The following is an 18,253-nucleotide window of genomic DNA, read 5'->3' as shown; positions in this document are numbered from 1 at the left end:
TATGATTATGAACACAGACTGAAACGTTGGATGGTAATTTGATTATAAATCTTCTTTGGTCACAATCATCGATGTCAACTACATGCGCAAGAACTTCTTATTAAGTAGTGTTGGATTGCTTTCTCAAAAAAAAAAAAAAGTAGTGTTGGATTGTAGTAATCTTTGTCTTCCATGCTTTCTCCTTTCATATTATTTTTTGCTTTTGGATTAAAAAAAAAAAAAATGCTTTGCTTAAAGAGTCGAGGTCAACATTAACTTTTTTGTTAGCTATCAAAGATGTTTAATTGCCTTAGGTCCATTAAAAAAAGTTTCATCACGGCAATGTTAAAATTTTGTCCAGAGCCAATCGACATTAAGGCTGCTTCTCGTAATCTTTGACTAATACTTACTGGTTAAAATATTGAGCTACACTATGAATCCATAATATATTTGAAGAAGGCGTATGAGGTTTTTTTTTTCTTCTTATTTTTTATTTTTATTTATTTATAAAAGGAAATGATGTGTGAGGTATTTTTAAAAAAATTATATATGTAACAATTTGTCATCTACTAATTAATTGCTTCCTTGTATTACAAACGAAGTCAAAATGCACTTAAAAGGTACACCAAAGTCCACTTTGGTGTAGTTACATTTACAAATTTTTTACTATTATTTTAGTCAAGTACATAAACCTTAGTATTATAACAAATAGACTCCCTTATTATTATTATTATTTTTTTGCCATTTTTTTAAAGCTTTCTTTGGCTTGTTTAGTATATGGTACTTACAAATAGACTGCCTAAACTGTTATGTTGTAGTAAGACGCCTTCATTTTCATTATATTAATTAGTTTCCTCCTGGAAGAATCTCATTGGTATTCATCATTCAAACATGCCTCGAGACCACGCCAAATATGGCTTCTTGGTCATCATGGCTATAATCATTTTATAGTCATTCATGACAGTCAACAACTGCAATATAAAAAAGAGCTCTCAAAATTATATGTTCTTATCATACCAGCATAACTAATATAAGTGTGATACATCATGTAAAATATTAACAATTTTCTTAAAGCTATTATCATATATAATAGAGTCACAGATGCATACATGTCTTAAGATTCTTGTATCCTTCGGAAGAGGCGGAAAAACAGCTCGAATCTTTGAAGCAATTGGTGGCCAAGGAGGAACAGGAGGCTATGGTAGGGAAATTTGTAGAAAAATTTAAATGCAAACATGTAAGGTCTCAAAGGGGCCGTAAGTTAGTTGGCATCTCAGCTTTGTGGAATTCACCTTGTGTCTTATAACAAAGAAAAATTGTTGTAGTTGTCAGGGTCCATTAGGCCCCCTTTACTTTGTAGCTTGAGCTCATTAACCCAACCCAAGTAAATCTTAAAAAACAAAATGTAAATCCAAAAAGATGTAAACCCAATCCAAACGAAAAAACGAATGAAAAAAAGGAAAGAAAATTTGAAAAGCGAGACAAAGAGAAACTGAGAGGCGAGAGAGACATAGAGAGTAGAGAATAGTCGAGAGTACATAGTTATACATATGGAATAAAATTAAATACTCTCTGAAGTGCCATGGAAATTTTGCGGGGGCTAAAAGAGTTATGGGGAGGAATTTGGTTTATTCACTTCAGCATAAGGTTTCGGCTACGGTTTCCTATGAAACCAAGAGGTAAGCGAAAATAGATTTTGATTTATGAGAACACGAGAACAATATTTTGCTACTAGAACTCTCTTGCTCCTTCTTGTCTCTTTAAGCCATTAGAAGATCATAGGAAATAAACATGCGTTGCTTCACTATTGTTGGCCATTATGACACATTAACTTTCTCACTATCAGCTACTCTTCAGTGACCCCACTAGCACCACTTAACTCCACTCAGTTCAAGGAGTCTATAGGAACTAATGATGCGTTGTTTGGACATGTATTTGAAAATATATTGCAGACGTATGTATATATTATGTTTATGTTAATGATTTTTTTTTTTTAGAATTTCAACTTATGGCGTCCGTTCCTGATGATAACTTTTTATCATCAAACTAAGACATCAATTGGTTTTTGGTGTAAGTGGAATTGAACTTCAGATCTCTTATTCAACTATCAGAGACTTTACTAGTTGAACTAATTAAAACCCACAATTAGTTGTTGATTTAAAAAGGATTATTCCTTCAAAAATATCATGCTGAGAAAGAGAAGAGAAACAATTAGTTTTTTTTTTGGGGGGGGGGGGGGGGGGGGGGGGGTAAATATGAAGGAATGCTTACAAGTTACAAGAGCAAGACTCCTATTTTCTAAGGGGTTGTTGCTCTGTCTTCGTGTGCTTCCTTGCGAGCAGATTTTGTGGATTTAATTCCGTGTATTTGTCTTACCTCATTTTCTCTAGAAAGTGGATTAGAATCTTAAATGGTTTCATAGGCAGAAAAGTGGATTAGAATCAATAGTCTATATTAAAGGAATAAACCTTTCTAAAGGAATAAACCTTTTTAATTCAACGATGAATTATGCTAATGATTGATTGTGTGAAAATAGTATGTTGTGTCATGTTTTTCTTTATGTACTCTTATTGAGTGATTCTTGATTCTACCTTGTAATCATTAAAATAAGCTTTCCAAATGAGCTAAAGGTGTGAAGTTGGGTCAGCGTGAGCTAGCAATAACATATAATTATTTAGTGAAATACATTAAACATAGATAAACAAATATTAAATGTCTTTTTTACTTGTTACAAGGGTCACCAACTACAATGCGGATACATCAATTGAAGTTGGTATCACCTATCATAATTCTACAGTACCTTTTTCCTCGAAATTGCTCATTAATCTTTTTCTCCCTTCGATAAATTATTGCCCAAATCACATTTGTTAAATGCAAATGATAGTTAAAATCAAAAATTATTTTTGAAATCAATTTTTTTTTCGAGGTAATTATTGTTTAAAACTAATGGGTATATGAAAGGAATGTGTTTAATTGTGGTATTAGATTTTTCTTGCTCCTCCTTATCTCTTTTAAGCCTTTAGAGGATCATAGAAAGTGATCATGAATGGCTTCACCATTGTTGACCATCATACCACATCAGATGTCTCATTTTCTGTAATATCATTAGTGCAATTTGACTCCCCAAAGTTCAAAAAGCCCATAAGAGCCAAAAGATATATCGTGATTATGTCTATATTTACGTTACTGTTTATGTTAATGATTGATTGTGTGAATATAGTATGTTGGGGCATGTTTTTCTCTTTGAAAATACAATATTTTGAGCCACTATTGATTCTATAATGTACTTATCAAAAAAGAACTATTGATTATGTCATGTAGTACTTAAAATAAGCCTTCGAGATGCACAAAAATCACAAAAAAAAGAAAAATGCAGTAAAAGAGATATAAAGGTGTGAAGTTAAGTCGGGATAAACTAGCAAAATAATTATAAAAAAAATTTACAAAAACTCATAAAGTCTATAACTTCATTGAGAAACCAAGTGGTGGGTAAGGTGCTTTTCGGGATTATCAAAGAATCAATTTCCCTAAAGAAATAATTAAAGATATAGGGTAGACAGAGGGTTGGGTTGGAGCTTTTGTGGGGGTGGTATGGAAGCAAAAGTGGAGCCGGGATCCCCGGGCGCAGAGGAGCTAGAGTAAGAAATGCGGTCGCCTAAGGACCCAAGTAGAAAAAAGGCCTCAAATTTTAATTAATAGGGTTTGTGGGGCCCAATAATTTATGGGTCAGGTCCATTTGCTCGTGGGAAGTCCAAAGGCCCAAGCCAAAGAAAGCTACGGCCCAAGCTCAATAACATAAAGCCCAAATGGCCCAGAGATGTTGCCGAGGACAGTTCAGTCCTCGGCAGACCCAAAATTCCACCGAAGAAGAGGGGCAAAAACGGTATAGGACCAGATTGGAAAGGAGATCTAAAATATCTCGGGAAAGCTGCCCTCATTATCCTTCCCAGATAAGACTCTACATCCAGCAGAGCCGGATTCTTTGGCTTTATTAACCATCCCCAACAATTCTGGGATTAGACTGACGGAACAAATATCAATCTCGTAAAAGTTGACCCTACACGTGGACGAAGGACAGCAAACGTAGGCTAGTATAAAAGAGAAAGTAAGTAATCTGGATAAAGGGGGGGGGGGGGAACAATGGTCAAAAAACCAGGGACTCCCATCCTACCTCGAGGAGAAAAACTCCATGGGTGAAAGCCACTTAAAGATGTATGCATACCACAAAAAATCACCGCCGGATAACCGGAGGAAGACCTTAATGATCCTCGGACTAAGTCCGAGGAGTCCAACCCCTCAGGATGTAATGCTATAGGGCTTAAATGTTCAAATCCAACTCTTATTTTCCACATGAATTCCTCTAAAAACAGGATCGGACCATCGCCCTGTGATCAAAGGCAAGCCTTTCAAGCCCACTCTCTACAAATCATATTGTGAGGGATCTTTCATGTATGAGCCCAACATCATTATTGGGCCGTTAAAGAAATCGTGTCCCTACAATTGGCGCCGTCTGTGGGAAAGGCTAGCGTGTTGGCGCGGCTGTCGGTGGAGTCAGGGCTATATCTAGCAGAGGTCTGCGAAGTTTCCTCCATCTCCGGCGATATGCAGTTATTGCTTCGACATAAACTTCCGTTAGGGGCTACGCCCTGCAGTGCCGATGGCGCGGGCAACTCTAAGGGCTTCCGGTCTCAAGCCAACTCTCCCCGCCCTGGTCTAGGGGCTAACCTTCGAAAAATAAATAAATACAGAGGAAAAACTACTTAAAATTAAAAGTTTTGGACAGAACCAAGGCCTTACATGGTCCTCGGACTCAAGCCTATGGGGAAACCAAGTACTCAAAAAAGTTTTGAACAGAACCAAGGCCTTGCATGGTCCTCGGACTCAAGCCTATGAGGAAACCAAGTACTCAAAAAGTTTTGGACAGAACCAAGGCCTTGCATGGTCCTCGGACTCAAGCCTATGGGGAAACCAAGCACTCAAAAAAGTTTTGGACAGAACCAAGGCCTTGCATGGTCCTCGGATTCAAGCCTATAGGGAAACCAAGCACTCAAAAAAGTTTTGGACAGAACCAAGGCCTTGCATGGTCCTCGGACTCAAGCCTATGGGGAAACCAAGTACTCAAAAAGTTTTGGACAGAACCAAGGCCTTGCATGGTCCTCGGACTCAAGCCTATGGGGAAACCAAGCACTCAAAAAAGTTTTAGACAGAACCAAGGCCTTGCATGGTCCTCGGACTCAAGCCTATGGGGAAACCAAGCACTCAAAAAAGTTTTGGATAGAACCAAGGCCTTGCATGGTCCTCGGACTCAAGCCTATGGGGAAACCAAGCACTCAAAAAAGTTTTGGACAGAACCAAGGCCTTGCATGGTCCTCGGACTCAAGCCTATGAGGAAACCAAGCACTCAAAAAAGTTTTGGACAGAACCAAGGCCTTGCATGGTCCTCGGACTCAAGCCTATGGGGAAACCAAGTACTCAAAAGTTTTGGACAGAACCAAGGCCTTGCATGGTCCTCGGACTCGAGCCTATGGGGAAACCAAGCACTCAAAAAAAGGTTTTGGACAGAACCAAGGCAATGTATGGTCCTCGGACTCAAGCCTATGGGGAAACCAACTACTTAAAAAGAAGAACTACATCATATGGACCTTAGACTCGATTTGAGGAGAACTCTCCGTTAACAATTGCGTTAACCCCTGAACTGTATGGATTCTCAAGTCTGCCCTCGGATCTTCAGTACCCAAGGGATTGATGCTAAATAGGGCAATATGTTACCATAAACACAATCAGAGTTCCTTGTTGCTCGATTACCCCTTCGGGTGAATTACTTAGAATTTAACGTTCCCGGACGATCTCCTCGCACTTGTTACGAAATATTCGGCTGCTATCTCGGTTAGTTTCCTAAGTCTAATTTACTTTGAATTATCGTTATTATGCATGGTAGTGTCGATAAATCAGAATTAGTTGGATTATGTTTCAAGGTTTCCTGCTCCAAGCATCATTGAATAAACACACGCATGGATCACACCCATTCACAAAGTAGTGTTGCAAAAAGAATAGTATTCAAAACACGTAAATAAACTTCCCTTTTTACTAAAACAAAGAAGTAGTACATCGTACAATGAAAGGCTGGAATCAGCTTATGTCAAAGCTCACTACATAATCAAAAAGAAAGATACAAGAGAATAAGCCAAAGCCGAGGAGATGGCATAGAGGATAGGTTGGCTACTGCTTCAAGACCTTGTTATTCCTCAACGCTTTTACATGCCCATAACTCAGGCAGTAAAAAAACCCAGCTTGGGGCCTGCACCATCGAAGAAAAGGTGCAGAGAAAGCCCAACTTCAGGCTAGCGTAGCTGAAGAAAAGGTGCATGAAACCCAACTTGAGCCTCACACCGCTGAAGGAAAGGTGCGGGGAGCCGGAGGTTGAGGAGCCTTCACCAAAAATTTGCCTGCGACAAGGCAGAGGCGATGATGGCGGAGAATCTTTCTTCTGACACACCAAAATTCTGGCATGAACAGAACCTGCTTCGGATTTTGACTAAAAGAGGGAGAAACACCTTCCCCCCTCTGTCGAAACGGAATATTCTCTTGAATTTATGCCTCTTTTGCCCGTACCTCACTAATCTGAGTCTCAGGATGACACGGCGCTTCTGCGGCGGAGAGAGTTCCATCTCCCCAACCCTCGCCTTAAACATGTTATACTAAAGGAGGATAGCACCGGATATGGAAGTTATGATGTGGGAGAAAGCTGAAGGATTTGTGTGTAGATAAAGCAACTCTCTCTCTTATTTATTTGAAAAGATAAGGTGGTGGCATTTAATTCACGCAGCGTCCCAAGGAACGCTACAGACAAAATGGCTCCGGCTCAATCTCCAACGCCACCTGCAACCGTGGGATTAAAGGAGTCTCGGGAAGGTGCACCTCGAACACTGGGACGCCAAAAAGTACCTCGTGACCAAAGACTACAGAAATATCTCTTAACTTGTGGGCCTAGTGAATTCGCGGCCCAGGCCTGTTCTGCAGGGGGGCCCAGGGACTATGGCCCACGTCGGGGAATAGCCGTTGCCGAGGACAACCTCCTGCTCGGCACCTCACGAAATACCTGAGGAAAGGGAGAAACTGAACTCAAAGTTTTGGACAGAACCAAGGCCTTGCATGGTCCTCGGACTCAAGCCCATGGGGAAACCAAGTACTCAAAAGAAAAACTATAAGTTTTGGACAGAACCAAGGCCTTGCATGGTCCTCGGACTCAGGCCCATGGGGAAACCAAGTACTCAAAAGAAAAACTATAAGTTTTGGACAGAACCAAGGCCTCGCATGGTCCTCGGACTCAAGCCTATGGGGAAACCAAGTACTCAAAAGAAAAACTATAAGTTTTGGACAGAACCAAGGCCTTGCATGGTCCTCGGACTCAAGCCCATGGGGAAACCAAGTACTCAAAAGAAAAATTATAAGTTTTGGACAGAACCAAGGCCTTGCATGGTCCTCGGACTCAAGCCTATGGGGAAACCAAGTACTCGAAAGAAAAACTGTAAGTTTTGGACAGAACCAAGGCCTTGCATGGTCCTCGGACTCAAGCCTATGGGGAAACCAAGTACTCGAAAGAAAAACTAAAAGTTTTGGATAGAACTAAGGCATTGCGAAGTCCTCGGACTCAAGCCTATTGGGACGCCAACTACTCGGATGAGGAAAGTCCTCGGCTCAAATGCTGTAAAAGGTTAAAGCCAATAAAAGTGTTAGGATGATTACTTCCTACACCGTATAGAGCATCCAGTTCTAATCTCGGCATTGTTTTGGGTAAGTATCGTTATTCACAGGTAGGCACTGCTATGTCAAACCATTCTATTAAAGTTATAATGATATCTTTTTGTTAGCAAGTATTTTGGCCTTATTTATCATTGATTCAAATGCTATACTATTATGCCGAGTAGCGTTTGCAAATTTGTAAAAACATAGAGACAGAACATGCGAAGTAAGATAACAATAATTTTTTATTAATATGAAAAATTATTACAACATACAAAGAGGGGCTTAAACAAGCCTATACAAAAGGTGAACTGCCGAAGCAGCAATAACATCCGCAATACAGATAAGTAAACAGCCAGGTGTCTTTTAAACTCGTCTTCAAAGTCTCCCTAATCTCTGCCTCAGTATTGCTCATATTAAGAGAAGAACCTTTTTTAGAAAAAGTTGAAGGAGAAGGAAGAAGAAGATGAAGGAGAAGGAAGAAGAGGATGGAGGAGATGGATGAGGAAGATGGAGGAGATGAATGAGGAAGATGGAGGAGATGAGTAAAAGAAGGAGGAGAAGAAGAGAGAAGAGATGAAAAGAAAGAGAAAGGAGCAAAAGAGGGAGAAGGAAAAGCACCAGGATGGATCTGGTGGTGGAAAGAAGAAGAAAGAGAGGCAAATGGGGGGCGCCAGTGAACGAAGAGAGGAAGAAGCAGGGGCACTTAGTCCTTGCCCCAGTCCTGACTCCTAACACGCTGGCGCCATGTTAGATATGCTCGTGAGAGAGCGGGTGGTACTGATGATGTGCTTCCTCGGCTCAGTCACGTCGAAAGTATGACATGACGAGTCCCTGCTTCGGATTTTGGCTAAAAGGAAGGCGAGACAAATCTTGAGTCTCCGCCATCCTTGCCCTGACCGAGCCATTTCGAGCTTCGCTAGAACATAGTGTTTCTGGGAGGGGAATGGTTTTTTCATTGCTTATTACTACGGTAAGTGTATTTCAGGCTAAGGTATAACCGGAGAGTAAAAGTAAACTCCGGAGAGAATCTAAGGATTTCAAGTTTTGGTGGGGTTAAAGGGATTCATTTGTGGGGGAAACAACTCTTGTTTCTTCTCTTTATATAGGGGACGAAGAGGAGAATACTTAATGTGTTCAGATCCCCAAGGAAATCTGCAAACATGAATACGCCCGTTTCATCCCCCCACGCCGTCAAAAACCGTTGAATCTGGGAGGTCTCGTAAAGGGAAGACATTAAAGACGTGCTTCGAATAACCAAACGGCATAAACGCATCGTGCGCAATTTAAGGGGAATATCTTGTAGACCGGTACATTCCCTGGGCAGGTGAAGAGTCGCCAGCGTCAGTTAAGGGCCGAATTAAATGAGCCATAATAAAGGCTCGGCATTACCAAAACCCCCCTCTCCAACCAGGAAGTCGGACAGCAGGGTTTTGAGGGGCTATTGTGGGGCCCAATAATTTATGGGTCAGGTCCATTTGCTCGTGGGAAGTCCAAAGGCCCAAGCCAAAGAAAGCTACGGCCCAAGCTCAATAACATAAAGCCTAAATGGCCCGGAAATGTTGCCGAGGACAGTTCAGTCTTCGGCAGACCCAAAATTCCACCGAAGAAGAGGGGCAAAAACGGTATAGGACCAGATTGGAAAGGAGATCTAAAATATTTCGGGAAAGCTGCCCTCATTATCCTTCCCAGATAAGACTCTACATCCAGCAGAGCCGGATTCTTTGGCTTTATTAACCATCCCCAACAATTCTGGGATTAGACTGACGGGACAAATATCAGTCTCGTAAAAGTTGACCCTACACGTGGACGAAGGACAGCAAACGTAGGCTAGTATAAAAGAGAAAGTAAGTAATCTGGATAAAGGGGGGGGGGGAACAATGGACAAAAAACCAGGGACTCCCATCCTACCTCGAGGAGAAAGACTCCATGGGTGAAAGCCACTTAAAGATGTATGCATACCACAAAAAATCACCGCCGGATAACCGAAGGAAGACCTTAATGATCCTCGGACTAAGTCCGAGGAGTCCAACCCCTCAGGATGTAATGCTATAGGGTTTAAATGTTCAAATCCAACTCTTATTTTCCACATGAATTCCTCTAAAAACAGGATCGGACCATCGTCCTGTGATCAAAGGCAAGCCTTTCAAGCCCACTCTCTACAAATCATATTGTGAGGGATCTTTCATGTATGAGCCCAACATCATTATTGGGCCGTTAAAGAAATCGTGTCCCTACAGGGTTATTTATAATTAATAAATAAAATAATATTTTTTTTACCAGATGAAAACAAATAAAAAAGAAAGAAAAATGTAACGTTCACAATATTTTTCACAACACTTTTACTACTAGTGTTAAGTAGTAGGTTGTTATTGATGGCAGAAAAATAATTATAGTGATATTTTCAAATAGAAAACAAAAAGCAACTTAAAACCTAGGATTTGTTGTAAAAAATATTGTGAATGTTGCATTTCTTAAAAAAAAAAAAAAAAAGAATAATAATAAGAGTTGAATTAGGAAACTTTTACTAGTTCTCATCCAAATCTACCACTAATTCCATTTTTTTACTTACCACTATCAATCTGTCATATCAACAAATATGAAAAATTTTGTCTAACTTTTTCTGTTTATAAAATTTCTAAAAAAAGAAAAAATTCTAGGTAGTTCATATTAATTAGTAGTAATTTTACATCTAATACAAGATAATCAATTTTCGTCTTAGGCCTCCAAATGCATCAAGCCACCCCTAGGGAGGGGGGGGGGGGGTTGAAGTATGAATAATAATAATTTTTTTTTTTTTAAATCAATACTAACATCCATATAGTATTAACAAACTACTAGCACTTTCTTAACAAAATATATATATATATATATATATATATATTAGCAAATGAAAAGACACAAAATAATCATTTTTTAATGTATTACAATGTATAATGCACTAAAAATATTCATTACGTGATCATATGTCAAATTATTTACCAAGTAAATAAGAATACAAGAATGTGGCCAATATGCAAAATGCACTAATTATAAATTTATTACTCTTCAATTTATAAAATTATTAATTTCCCATTTATAAATTTATTTATTCTTAATTTATTAATTCTAAATAATTATTATTTTTGTTACATTATTATCTTATCATGCAATTAATTATTCAACTAAAGTGAAAACCAGAATTCATTCCCCTCTTACCCACACGACACCTACAGTAAATCATTTATTGCTCTCATTTTTACCACTGATTTAACCAACTACATGCTCCAAAAATCCAAATCTTTACCCTTATTTTATGTTATTTTTTGGCTCAAGAGTCCAAAGATTTGTAGTTCTTCTAAAGAGTTCTACACTCTTCTATGATTAGGTTGAATAATGCTTTACTATCTATTAGTATAAGTTATAGGGGCATAAACAACTAATAAAATAAGTCAAAAAGTAACTGAGCTCATAGAGAAAGTACCACTGGGTCATCATGTATCAAAGAGTTAAAAATAGTCTTACAGAGAGAATCATAGTTAGAGAGGTGCCTCAACCCAGATGAGACAGAGAAATACCTTGTCAATGCTGTGTTGATTTCTCAATTAGGTTCTTTTTTTTTTTTTGGGGGGGGGGGGGGGGGGGGGTGGTGTTGTTGGGGAATCTGATGCGTGGGATCAAACTGGTTTTATTTAAATTTTATGGGCTGGGTCTAAAATTAGTTGATTGGAAAAAAATTTCTTTAGCTTTTTATCGGTGATTTTGTGATTGGACTAATTTTTTCAAGGCTTGCTAATTTGTTTTCTTGGAATTAGTTAAATGAAAACCAACTAGTCGGAGAACTATGCGTGATAATTTTTTTAAGGTGATCTCATTAAATATATATATATATATATATATTTATTTATTGTTATTATTATTTTTTAAGGTGATTTCATTAAATATATTATTATTATTATTATGGGATAATTACAGTAAACTCACCTGAGGTTTGGCCCATTTGCGCTTTGCCTACCCGTGGTTCAAAACTTATCACTTTGCTCACCTGAGATTAGTTCTGTTAGCCTTCCGTAACCCACCTCTCCATTTGCCGTTAGAAAAACACATTTTTAGGCTAAAACAAATATAACAAAAATAAAAAAAGCTAGGGTTTTTCATTGCTCATGAACTTCAATGAGAACAAAGTGGAGGAACAACACACCAATCAAATGGCTCAATGAAATTATTTTTAATCTATAACAATATCAATAATTTCACAACAGCCAAACTATCACAATAGCCCAACTATCACAACAACCACAATCACACCAATACTTAACCCTTTCTTCGAAGGCAATTTTCCTTTTGCTTGACTCATTATAGGCGCTTCTGGTAACAAGCTCGGGTTTGATGGCACCGTCTGAGCCAATGCAGTCATTGGAGATGTATTGGTGAACGAACAAGCAGGCAAAGGACTCGACCCACATAGCCCTTCGTTCCCAGAAAAGCTTCCTTGACCAAAGCACAGTGATAGGTTTCATTTTCCTTCATTCTTGCTTCATGGGTTTCATTTTTTTGTGGTTTTGGTTGTGGGTTCATCTAATTTCCTTCATTCTCGCATCCGTCTTGGTCTCAGCCTCTATCTTGGCGATTTGGAGCAGATCCAGGAAAAGGGCCAGCGGTAGTTTACAGAGAATGGAGCTCGATCTCGGCCTCCGTCCCTGTCTCGGCCTCTGTCTCGGCCAAAATGAAGCTCGATCTCGGCCTTTGTCTCGGCCGGCAGTGGTTTTCTTTTTTTCTTTTCTTTTTTTGCTTTTGGGTTGTGGGTTTGATAATGATTTGATTATGGTGGGGTTATGAGTTGTGGCTTGTGGTGGTTGTCGATTGTGGGTGTGGTGGTGGTGCTGAGTTGTGGGTTCTAATAGTGGTGGTGGTGGAGTGGGTGGCAACGCTTCGTGGGTTTCAAATTTTTTTTTTTTTTTTTTTTTTTTTGGTTGTGGATTTTATTTGATTTTGGCTTGCTAATGGTGGTTGACCTCCATGGCCGCCGTTAGCACCACTATGAGCCACCGCCACGATAGCCAAGCCACCGTACAAGCCACCATCAAACTGTAGATCGAAGCACTCGACCACCACCATCAGCAAGATGAATAATGGTGCTGTTTTTCTCTCTTTGGTTTGTTTCTATTTTCTGTTTAATCTATGATTGGGTTTTAAAACTTTTTTTTATTACAGTTTGGGTTTGAAAAATAAGAGGGATTTTGGTATGGATTCAAAGGATTTAATTGGTTTTGGATGTGTGTAACTGAAAATTTTGAACTATATTTACAAATGTTGTGTTCTTGTGTTCGTGAGGAAAAGATTTAATGGTTCAAGTTTGATCCGTGTTATGTTCTATTTTTAATAAAAAGGTGTTTTTCTAATGTCTAAGGGTGAGGTGGGTAACGGATAGGTAACAGATTGAAGTTCAGGTGGGCAAAATGATAAGTTTTGAACCACGGGTAGGCAAAGCGCAAACGGGCAAAACCTCAGGTGGGTTTACTGTAATTATCCCTATTATTATTATTATTATCATCATCACCAATTGATTTTTCATTATTTTTTAAGTTTAATAAAAGCTTTACAAATACATTTTTTTTTAAACCTTTACATATATATTTTTAAATCTGAATATTTACATATAATTTAAGTAAACTTTATATATTCCACTTCTTTGGATGTGTAAAATCATAAACTACTACTCCATAATAATAATAGTGACTAATTAGTTTTAGAATAAAGTTTAACTACAAAATTGATTGTACTGCATTTAATTTGATTGTCATTGGTCAATACAACAATGTGTTTGAGTTTAATTGAAGAGCCTAATGTATTATACCTAAGAAATCATACTTAAGTTTGGCCCGCTATATTTTAGGATATCTAAGGAATTGTATTAAACTTTGGTTTGCTATGTTTTAGGAAATGTTTGGTTCGTTAGTGTTGAAAACAATTGATTCTCAAAAAAAAAAAGTGTTGAAAACAATTTTTTTTTTTTTTTTACATTAATCTATATCTATATATATCTAAAAGTTGAAGCATAATATTTATTTTTGCTACGCTCCTGTTGAGCCACATCAACAGCCACCTCATCCACTTATTTCCAACATTTTCTCTCTCCTCTTTAATTATTTTTCTCCTTATTAATTTATGACCTTACAATTACTCTTCCTCCAACATTTTCCCCACTTTTACCTTTTTATCTCCCCATTACCCCATACCTTAACCTTACAATTCCTCTATCCCTTTATCTTCCTTTTATTTTGACTCTTCTTCTCCCCATTTAATTTATTATAAATATTTGTTTTTCTCTCTTTCATTCAATCCATATTTTTCCCACATAAAAAGGTGAATATTCTCTCTCTCTCTCTCTCTCTCTCTATTTTGGGGAATTTTTTTTTTTTTGAACTCTACATTGGGTTGATGCATTTGGTTTTATTTTAATTTGTTATCTTTTTTATTTTATTGTTAAATGTTATTCTATTACATAGCATAGCTTGGATAATTTGTTGTTTACAATCATACATTTTCTTTTGAGTATTCTTCTATTCATGTTATTTTATATAATTTTGATATTTCTCTCACATTCTCTCTTAGAATATGTGATTAAAAATAAATAAAAAATGAGAGAAAATATAAATAATTTAATCATATGGAGGATGTGGCTGAATTTAAATGTCGAATAAAATAAGATGAGAAGAAAAGAAAAGTAAAAATAAAAGATATAACAATAAACACCAAATTATTCAAATCATGCTATGTAATAGAATAATACTATATTCTTATATACTATTTTTAATTCTTTATAATGCAATAGGATAACATTTAACAATCAAAGAGAACAATTGTAATATTTGAATGTGCCTATCAATTATTGGAGTAATATCAATTGTAAATTTGTAATGAGATTTGATTAACATGACAACCTCCTTAAGAGAATGAGAGATTTAAATAATTAATTTTGAACTCAAAAAAATTTAGTTGTAGAAATAAAAAAGGAAAACATAACACACTATAACAAAAGTTTGAAGAATATAGATTACTTGAAAAAAGAATAATATCTCTTCTAAACAAAAGAATAATATCAATTAAATACACCCATTTTTTTCCAAAAAAAAAAAAAAACTCAAAATAATAAAATGATATATTTGTTGAGATAGAGAGATGGAAAATATTTTTAGAAATAGTTCAATTTTTTAAGAGAACAAATTAGTTTCAGTAAATTTTAGAAAATTAATCATACATTCTACCACATTACAAAGTAATTATATATTTTCACGCATAACGTGGGTCTGCGACTAGTAATATATAAAACTTCATACGTTAAACCCTTATAAAAACCATTGGGTCTACCTTTTGCCAACCACCATTGCCGATCTACCCATCCACAACCATAAACCTCCCATCTTTGGTTGCCATTGTTGTCGTTGTCATTGTCATCATCCACCACAATGGTCACAACCAACACTTTCCTTCCTTTAATTGCCATCATTGTTGGAGTTTTGGGGTGCAACTAAATGGTAAAGTCCCATATTAGATTATATTAATAAGAGTCAGTGGTTAATATGATATAATTTGACCAAAACTCAAACTTAAGTTTTTAGGTTAAGTAGTGTCTCTGTATATTCTATTTCTCTCTCAATTAGAGTTCTACCCATGGTGTTATCTTTACAAAAAGTGGTATTAGAGTCATGATGTTTCAATTGGACAAGTATTCATTAGTGAAAAGCTCTTATGTTCGCTCACCCATATTTGAGTAAAAAGCACTCTATTGGTGAGCAAATTAGACTTGTTGGTGATGCACACTTGGATTGCTATGAAAGATCAATAGAAGTGTAACCACGCGAGTGGTATGATTGGCTAAGTGGTAAAGTTCTACATTGGAAAATAATAACAAGAGTGGATGCCCTCAAAACCATATTTTTAAAATTTTAGGTCAAGTGATGGCAAGAGATTTTAATTCCTCAATTGAAGTCTCTCTAGTTCTATTATCTCCCCAACAGAGAGAACATCTTTTTTTTTTTTTTGATAATCAACAGAGAGAACTTCTATTATTGAGACTATTCTTGATTTTTCATGTAGCTAAAACACAACGATTTAAAACAATTTTCTGTGTAGCTTGTTTGTGAATTTATATGTGTAAATTGAGTACATATCTTTTGTCAAAAAAAAAAAAAATCTAAATTTCTAATCATACAAATCAACCCATATGGCATGCATGTGTAATTGGAATTGTTGGGTCCGAGAATGAACCATCGATTATCTGATTAGCAATCCAATGATTTGCAGCTTCAGTGTAATGAATACCATCCCAGCTAATGTACAAGGAAGGATCTTCACAAGACCCAGCATAAATTTCAGTACCATTAATCTTATCCTTATTCCCACACCACACATGCTTGTAATCCTCGTGATACCCACAGCAAATGTTTCTTACATCCACAAATCCTGCAAAAGGCCAACCATTTTTTCATTTAAAAAAGTTAGATTCTTGGCAGAGCTTCATTTTCATGTGACAAGTGACAAATATCATATTGGTATAGTAAAGGTCAGAAAAAAGGCATCAACTAGTATCTGATTTAGATAGCAACAGTGTCATGGTAACAACAATACTGAAGTACTACCTTGCTCCTTTGCATTGCTAATTAGTTTGTACTTTGCTGTAAAGACATCCACATATGTTAATGCAGCATCAGGTAGCTGTTCCCTTAGTTTGATGACACGACTCTCAAGGTGCCAATTGAACTCTTTAGCCACATCATTTTGAGCTATGACACATCCATGCTCGTCAAGAATGCCAGGCGTTGGTTGGTGGTAGTAGTGTAGGGTCACTGGCAAGCAGCCAATGGGACCAGTGTTGTGTATCCAAAATGATCTTGCCCCTCCTTGGTACAGATGCTGAAAAAGATGGTTGACTTTTAGCCATAACACACAATAAACGTGTTTGATCTGACTCGCATCTTGTTAACTCCAATTGACATATGACTTTGAACATTTTATACAACTTACTTGAACTGCGGTAGCTAGCTGCTCAATTATGTCTGGGATTACTGCTTGAAACTGTTTATCACTCATTGTTCGAAAACCAGCAGCAATATCATTTTGGCCAATGTCAAATGTATAAAGAGCCTTGGAGAAGTCCTCAGGCCTTGGAAGATTACTTTTGTGGAACTGTTCCTGGGCTGCATAAAAACAACAACAACGATGAAGCTTTAGTCCCAAATTTATAGGGACTAGACAAGGCTAGCCACACATATTGTTTTCCATCATGCTATTCTATACAAAATCATACTGTCTATTACTTCTTTATTCACATGTTCTTTTTTACTGATAATGTTATTTTTGGTTCCTCTCTATCTTTTTTCATGCCCTCAACTTGAATCAACTCACTCTTATTCAATTGTACATATAATAAACTCAAAATAAAGGAGATGAAAATCAGAGAGGACTATTTTCTTTTAGAAGTTGATGTTTCATATTACTTTGGTTGTAGAGATTGCTGGTACGCGCCTTGAACTGGTCGAACTGCACAATCTGGATATCTAGAGAAAACGGGCTTACACCATTTGAAAAGAAGGATTCATTAAGCCGCCTAATGGTTGATCCGCCAGTGGCAAAATTTGCACCATACCTGAAACTTGTTCCTATTGAGTTTAGGTATGCGCTCAAGTATGGCAATCTAAGGGACTCGGCTGCATAAAAACACAATAGACTGATAAATATTCTGTGAAATTTAGAAAAACAACATTCTAGATACATGCTTGCAGGGCAGAGAACAAGTTGAAATGCAAGATACCAATAAAGTCTATTATAAGGCGCCCATCGGAAGCTCTTCCAACTGGCTGATGGAAAAAAGTCTCGCCAGACGGTTGCCCTGCTGGGTAGAATGCTGCTGCTATCCCACCAGTGTCTGAATTGGAGTCTCCAAAGTTGTAAATTGCTGGAAAATCACAAGGTGATAAGCCAGTCATGTTTTCACCAAACACACTCAAAACCAAGAAAGCTAAACTAACAGCAATAAAAACTCTTACAACTTCCATTCTCACTGGACAAAAACTCTGACTCATATGCTGGACACTAACACTTCTTACTGTTATAGTGATATAGACTCCCAGATGCTTAGTTATAGGCACACTTATCTTTATATAGGCAAAGAGAAATGAATATGTATTCATGACAATCATGTATATTTCCAAAGAAAAATATTTATCTTTATTAAAAAAAGGGAAATATTAAAAATTTATTTTTATTCCACATCAGTAGTATTGCATACATTTGTTGTTTTCCTCTGCTGTTGCTAAATCCAACGTTCCCTTTTCTGTAAGGCATCTCCAGCTACTTTTCTCAACTTCGTGCTGCAAATAAACGTTATTCATGCATTGTTATGGCTTGTCCATCTCGAATTTGGAAGTAATTATTCAGTACTTCTAGAGTAATATTTTATCCTCTCACTAATAGTGAATTTCACTAATTAAATTTATGATGAAATTCACTATTCATATAATAGTATGACATATTGATCCAAGATTACTAA

The 18,253-nt window shown here is 37.1% G+C and overlaps 1 protein-coding gene across 1 annotated transcript; it reads right to left on the bottom strand.

The window, feature by feature from the left end:
- Positions 1–15,815: 15,815 nt before the first annotated feature.
- On the bottom strand, positions 15,816–17,843 carry LOC126714759 (GDSL esterase/lipase At5g14450-like). Its single transcript, XM_050415050.1, has 5 exons — positions 17,516–17,843; positions 17,202–17,411; positions 16,729–16,901; positions 16,344–16,617; positions 15,816–16,167 (listed from the first exon to the last, which is right to left on the bottom strand). The coding sequence occupies exons 1-5, from the start codon at positions 17,784–17,786 to the stop codon at positions 15,920–15,922; spliced, it is 1,176 nt and encodes a 391-aa protein (XP_050271007.1). The 5' UTR covers positions 17,787–17,843; the 3' UTR covers positions 15,816–15,919.
- Positions 17,844–18,253: the final 410 nt, after the last annotated feature.

This window comes from Quercus robur, chromosome 2 (assembly GCF_932294415.1).
Source record: "Quercus robur chromosome 2, dhQueRobu3.1, whole genome shotgun sequence".
NCBI classification, from domain to species: Eukaryota; Viridiplantae; Streptophyta; class Magnoliopsida; order Fagales; family Fagaceae; genus Quercus; species Quercus robur.
Note: the sequence above shows the minus strand (reverse complement) of the source record. Positions and strands in the feature narration are given on the sequence as shown.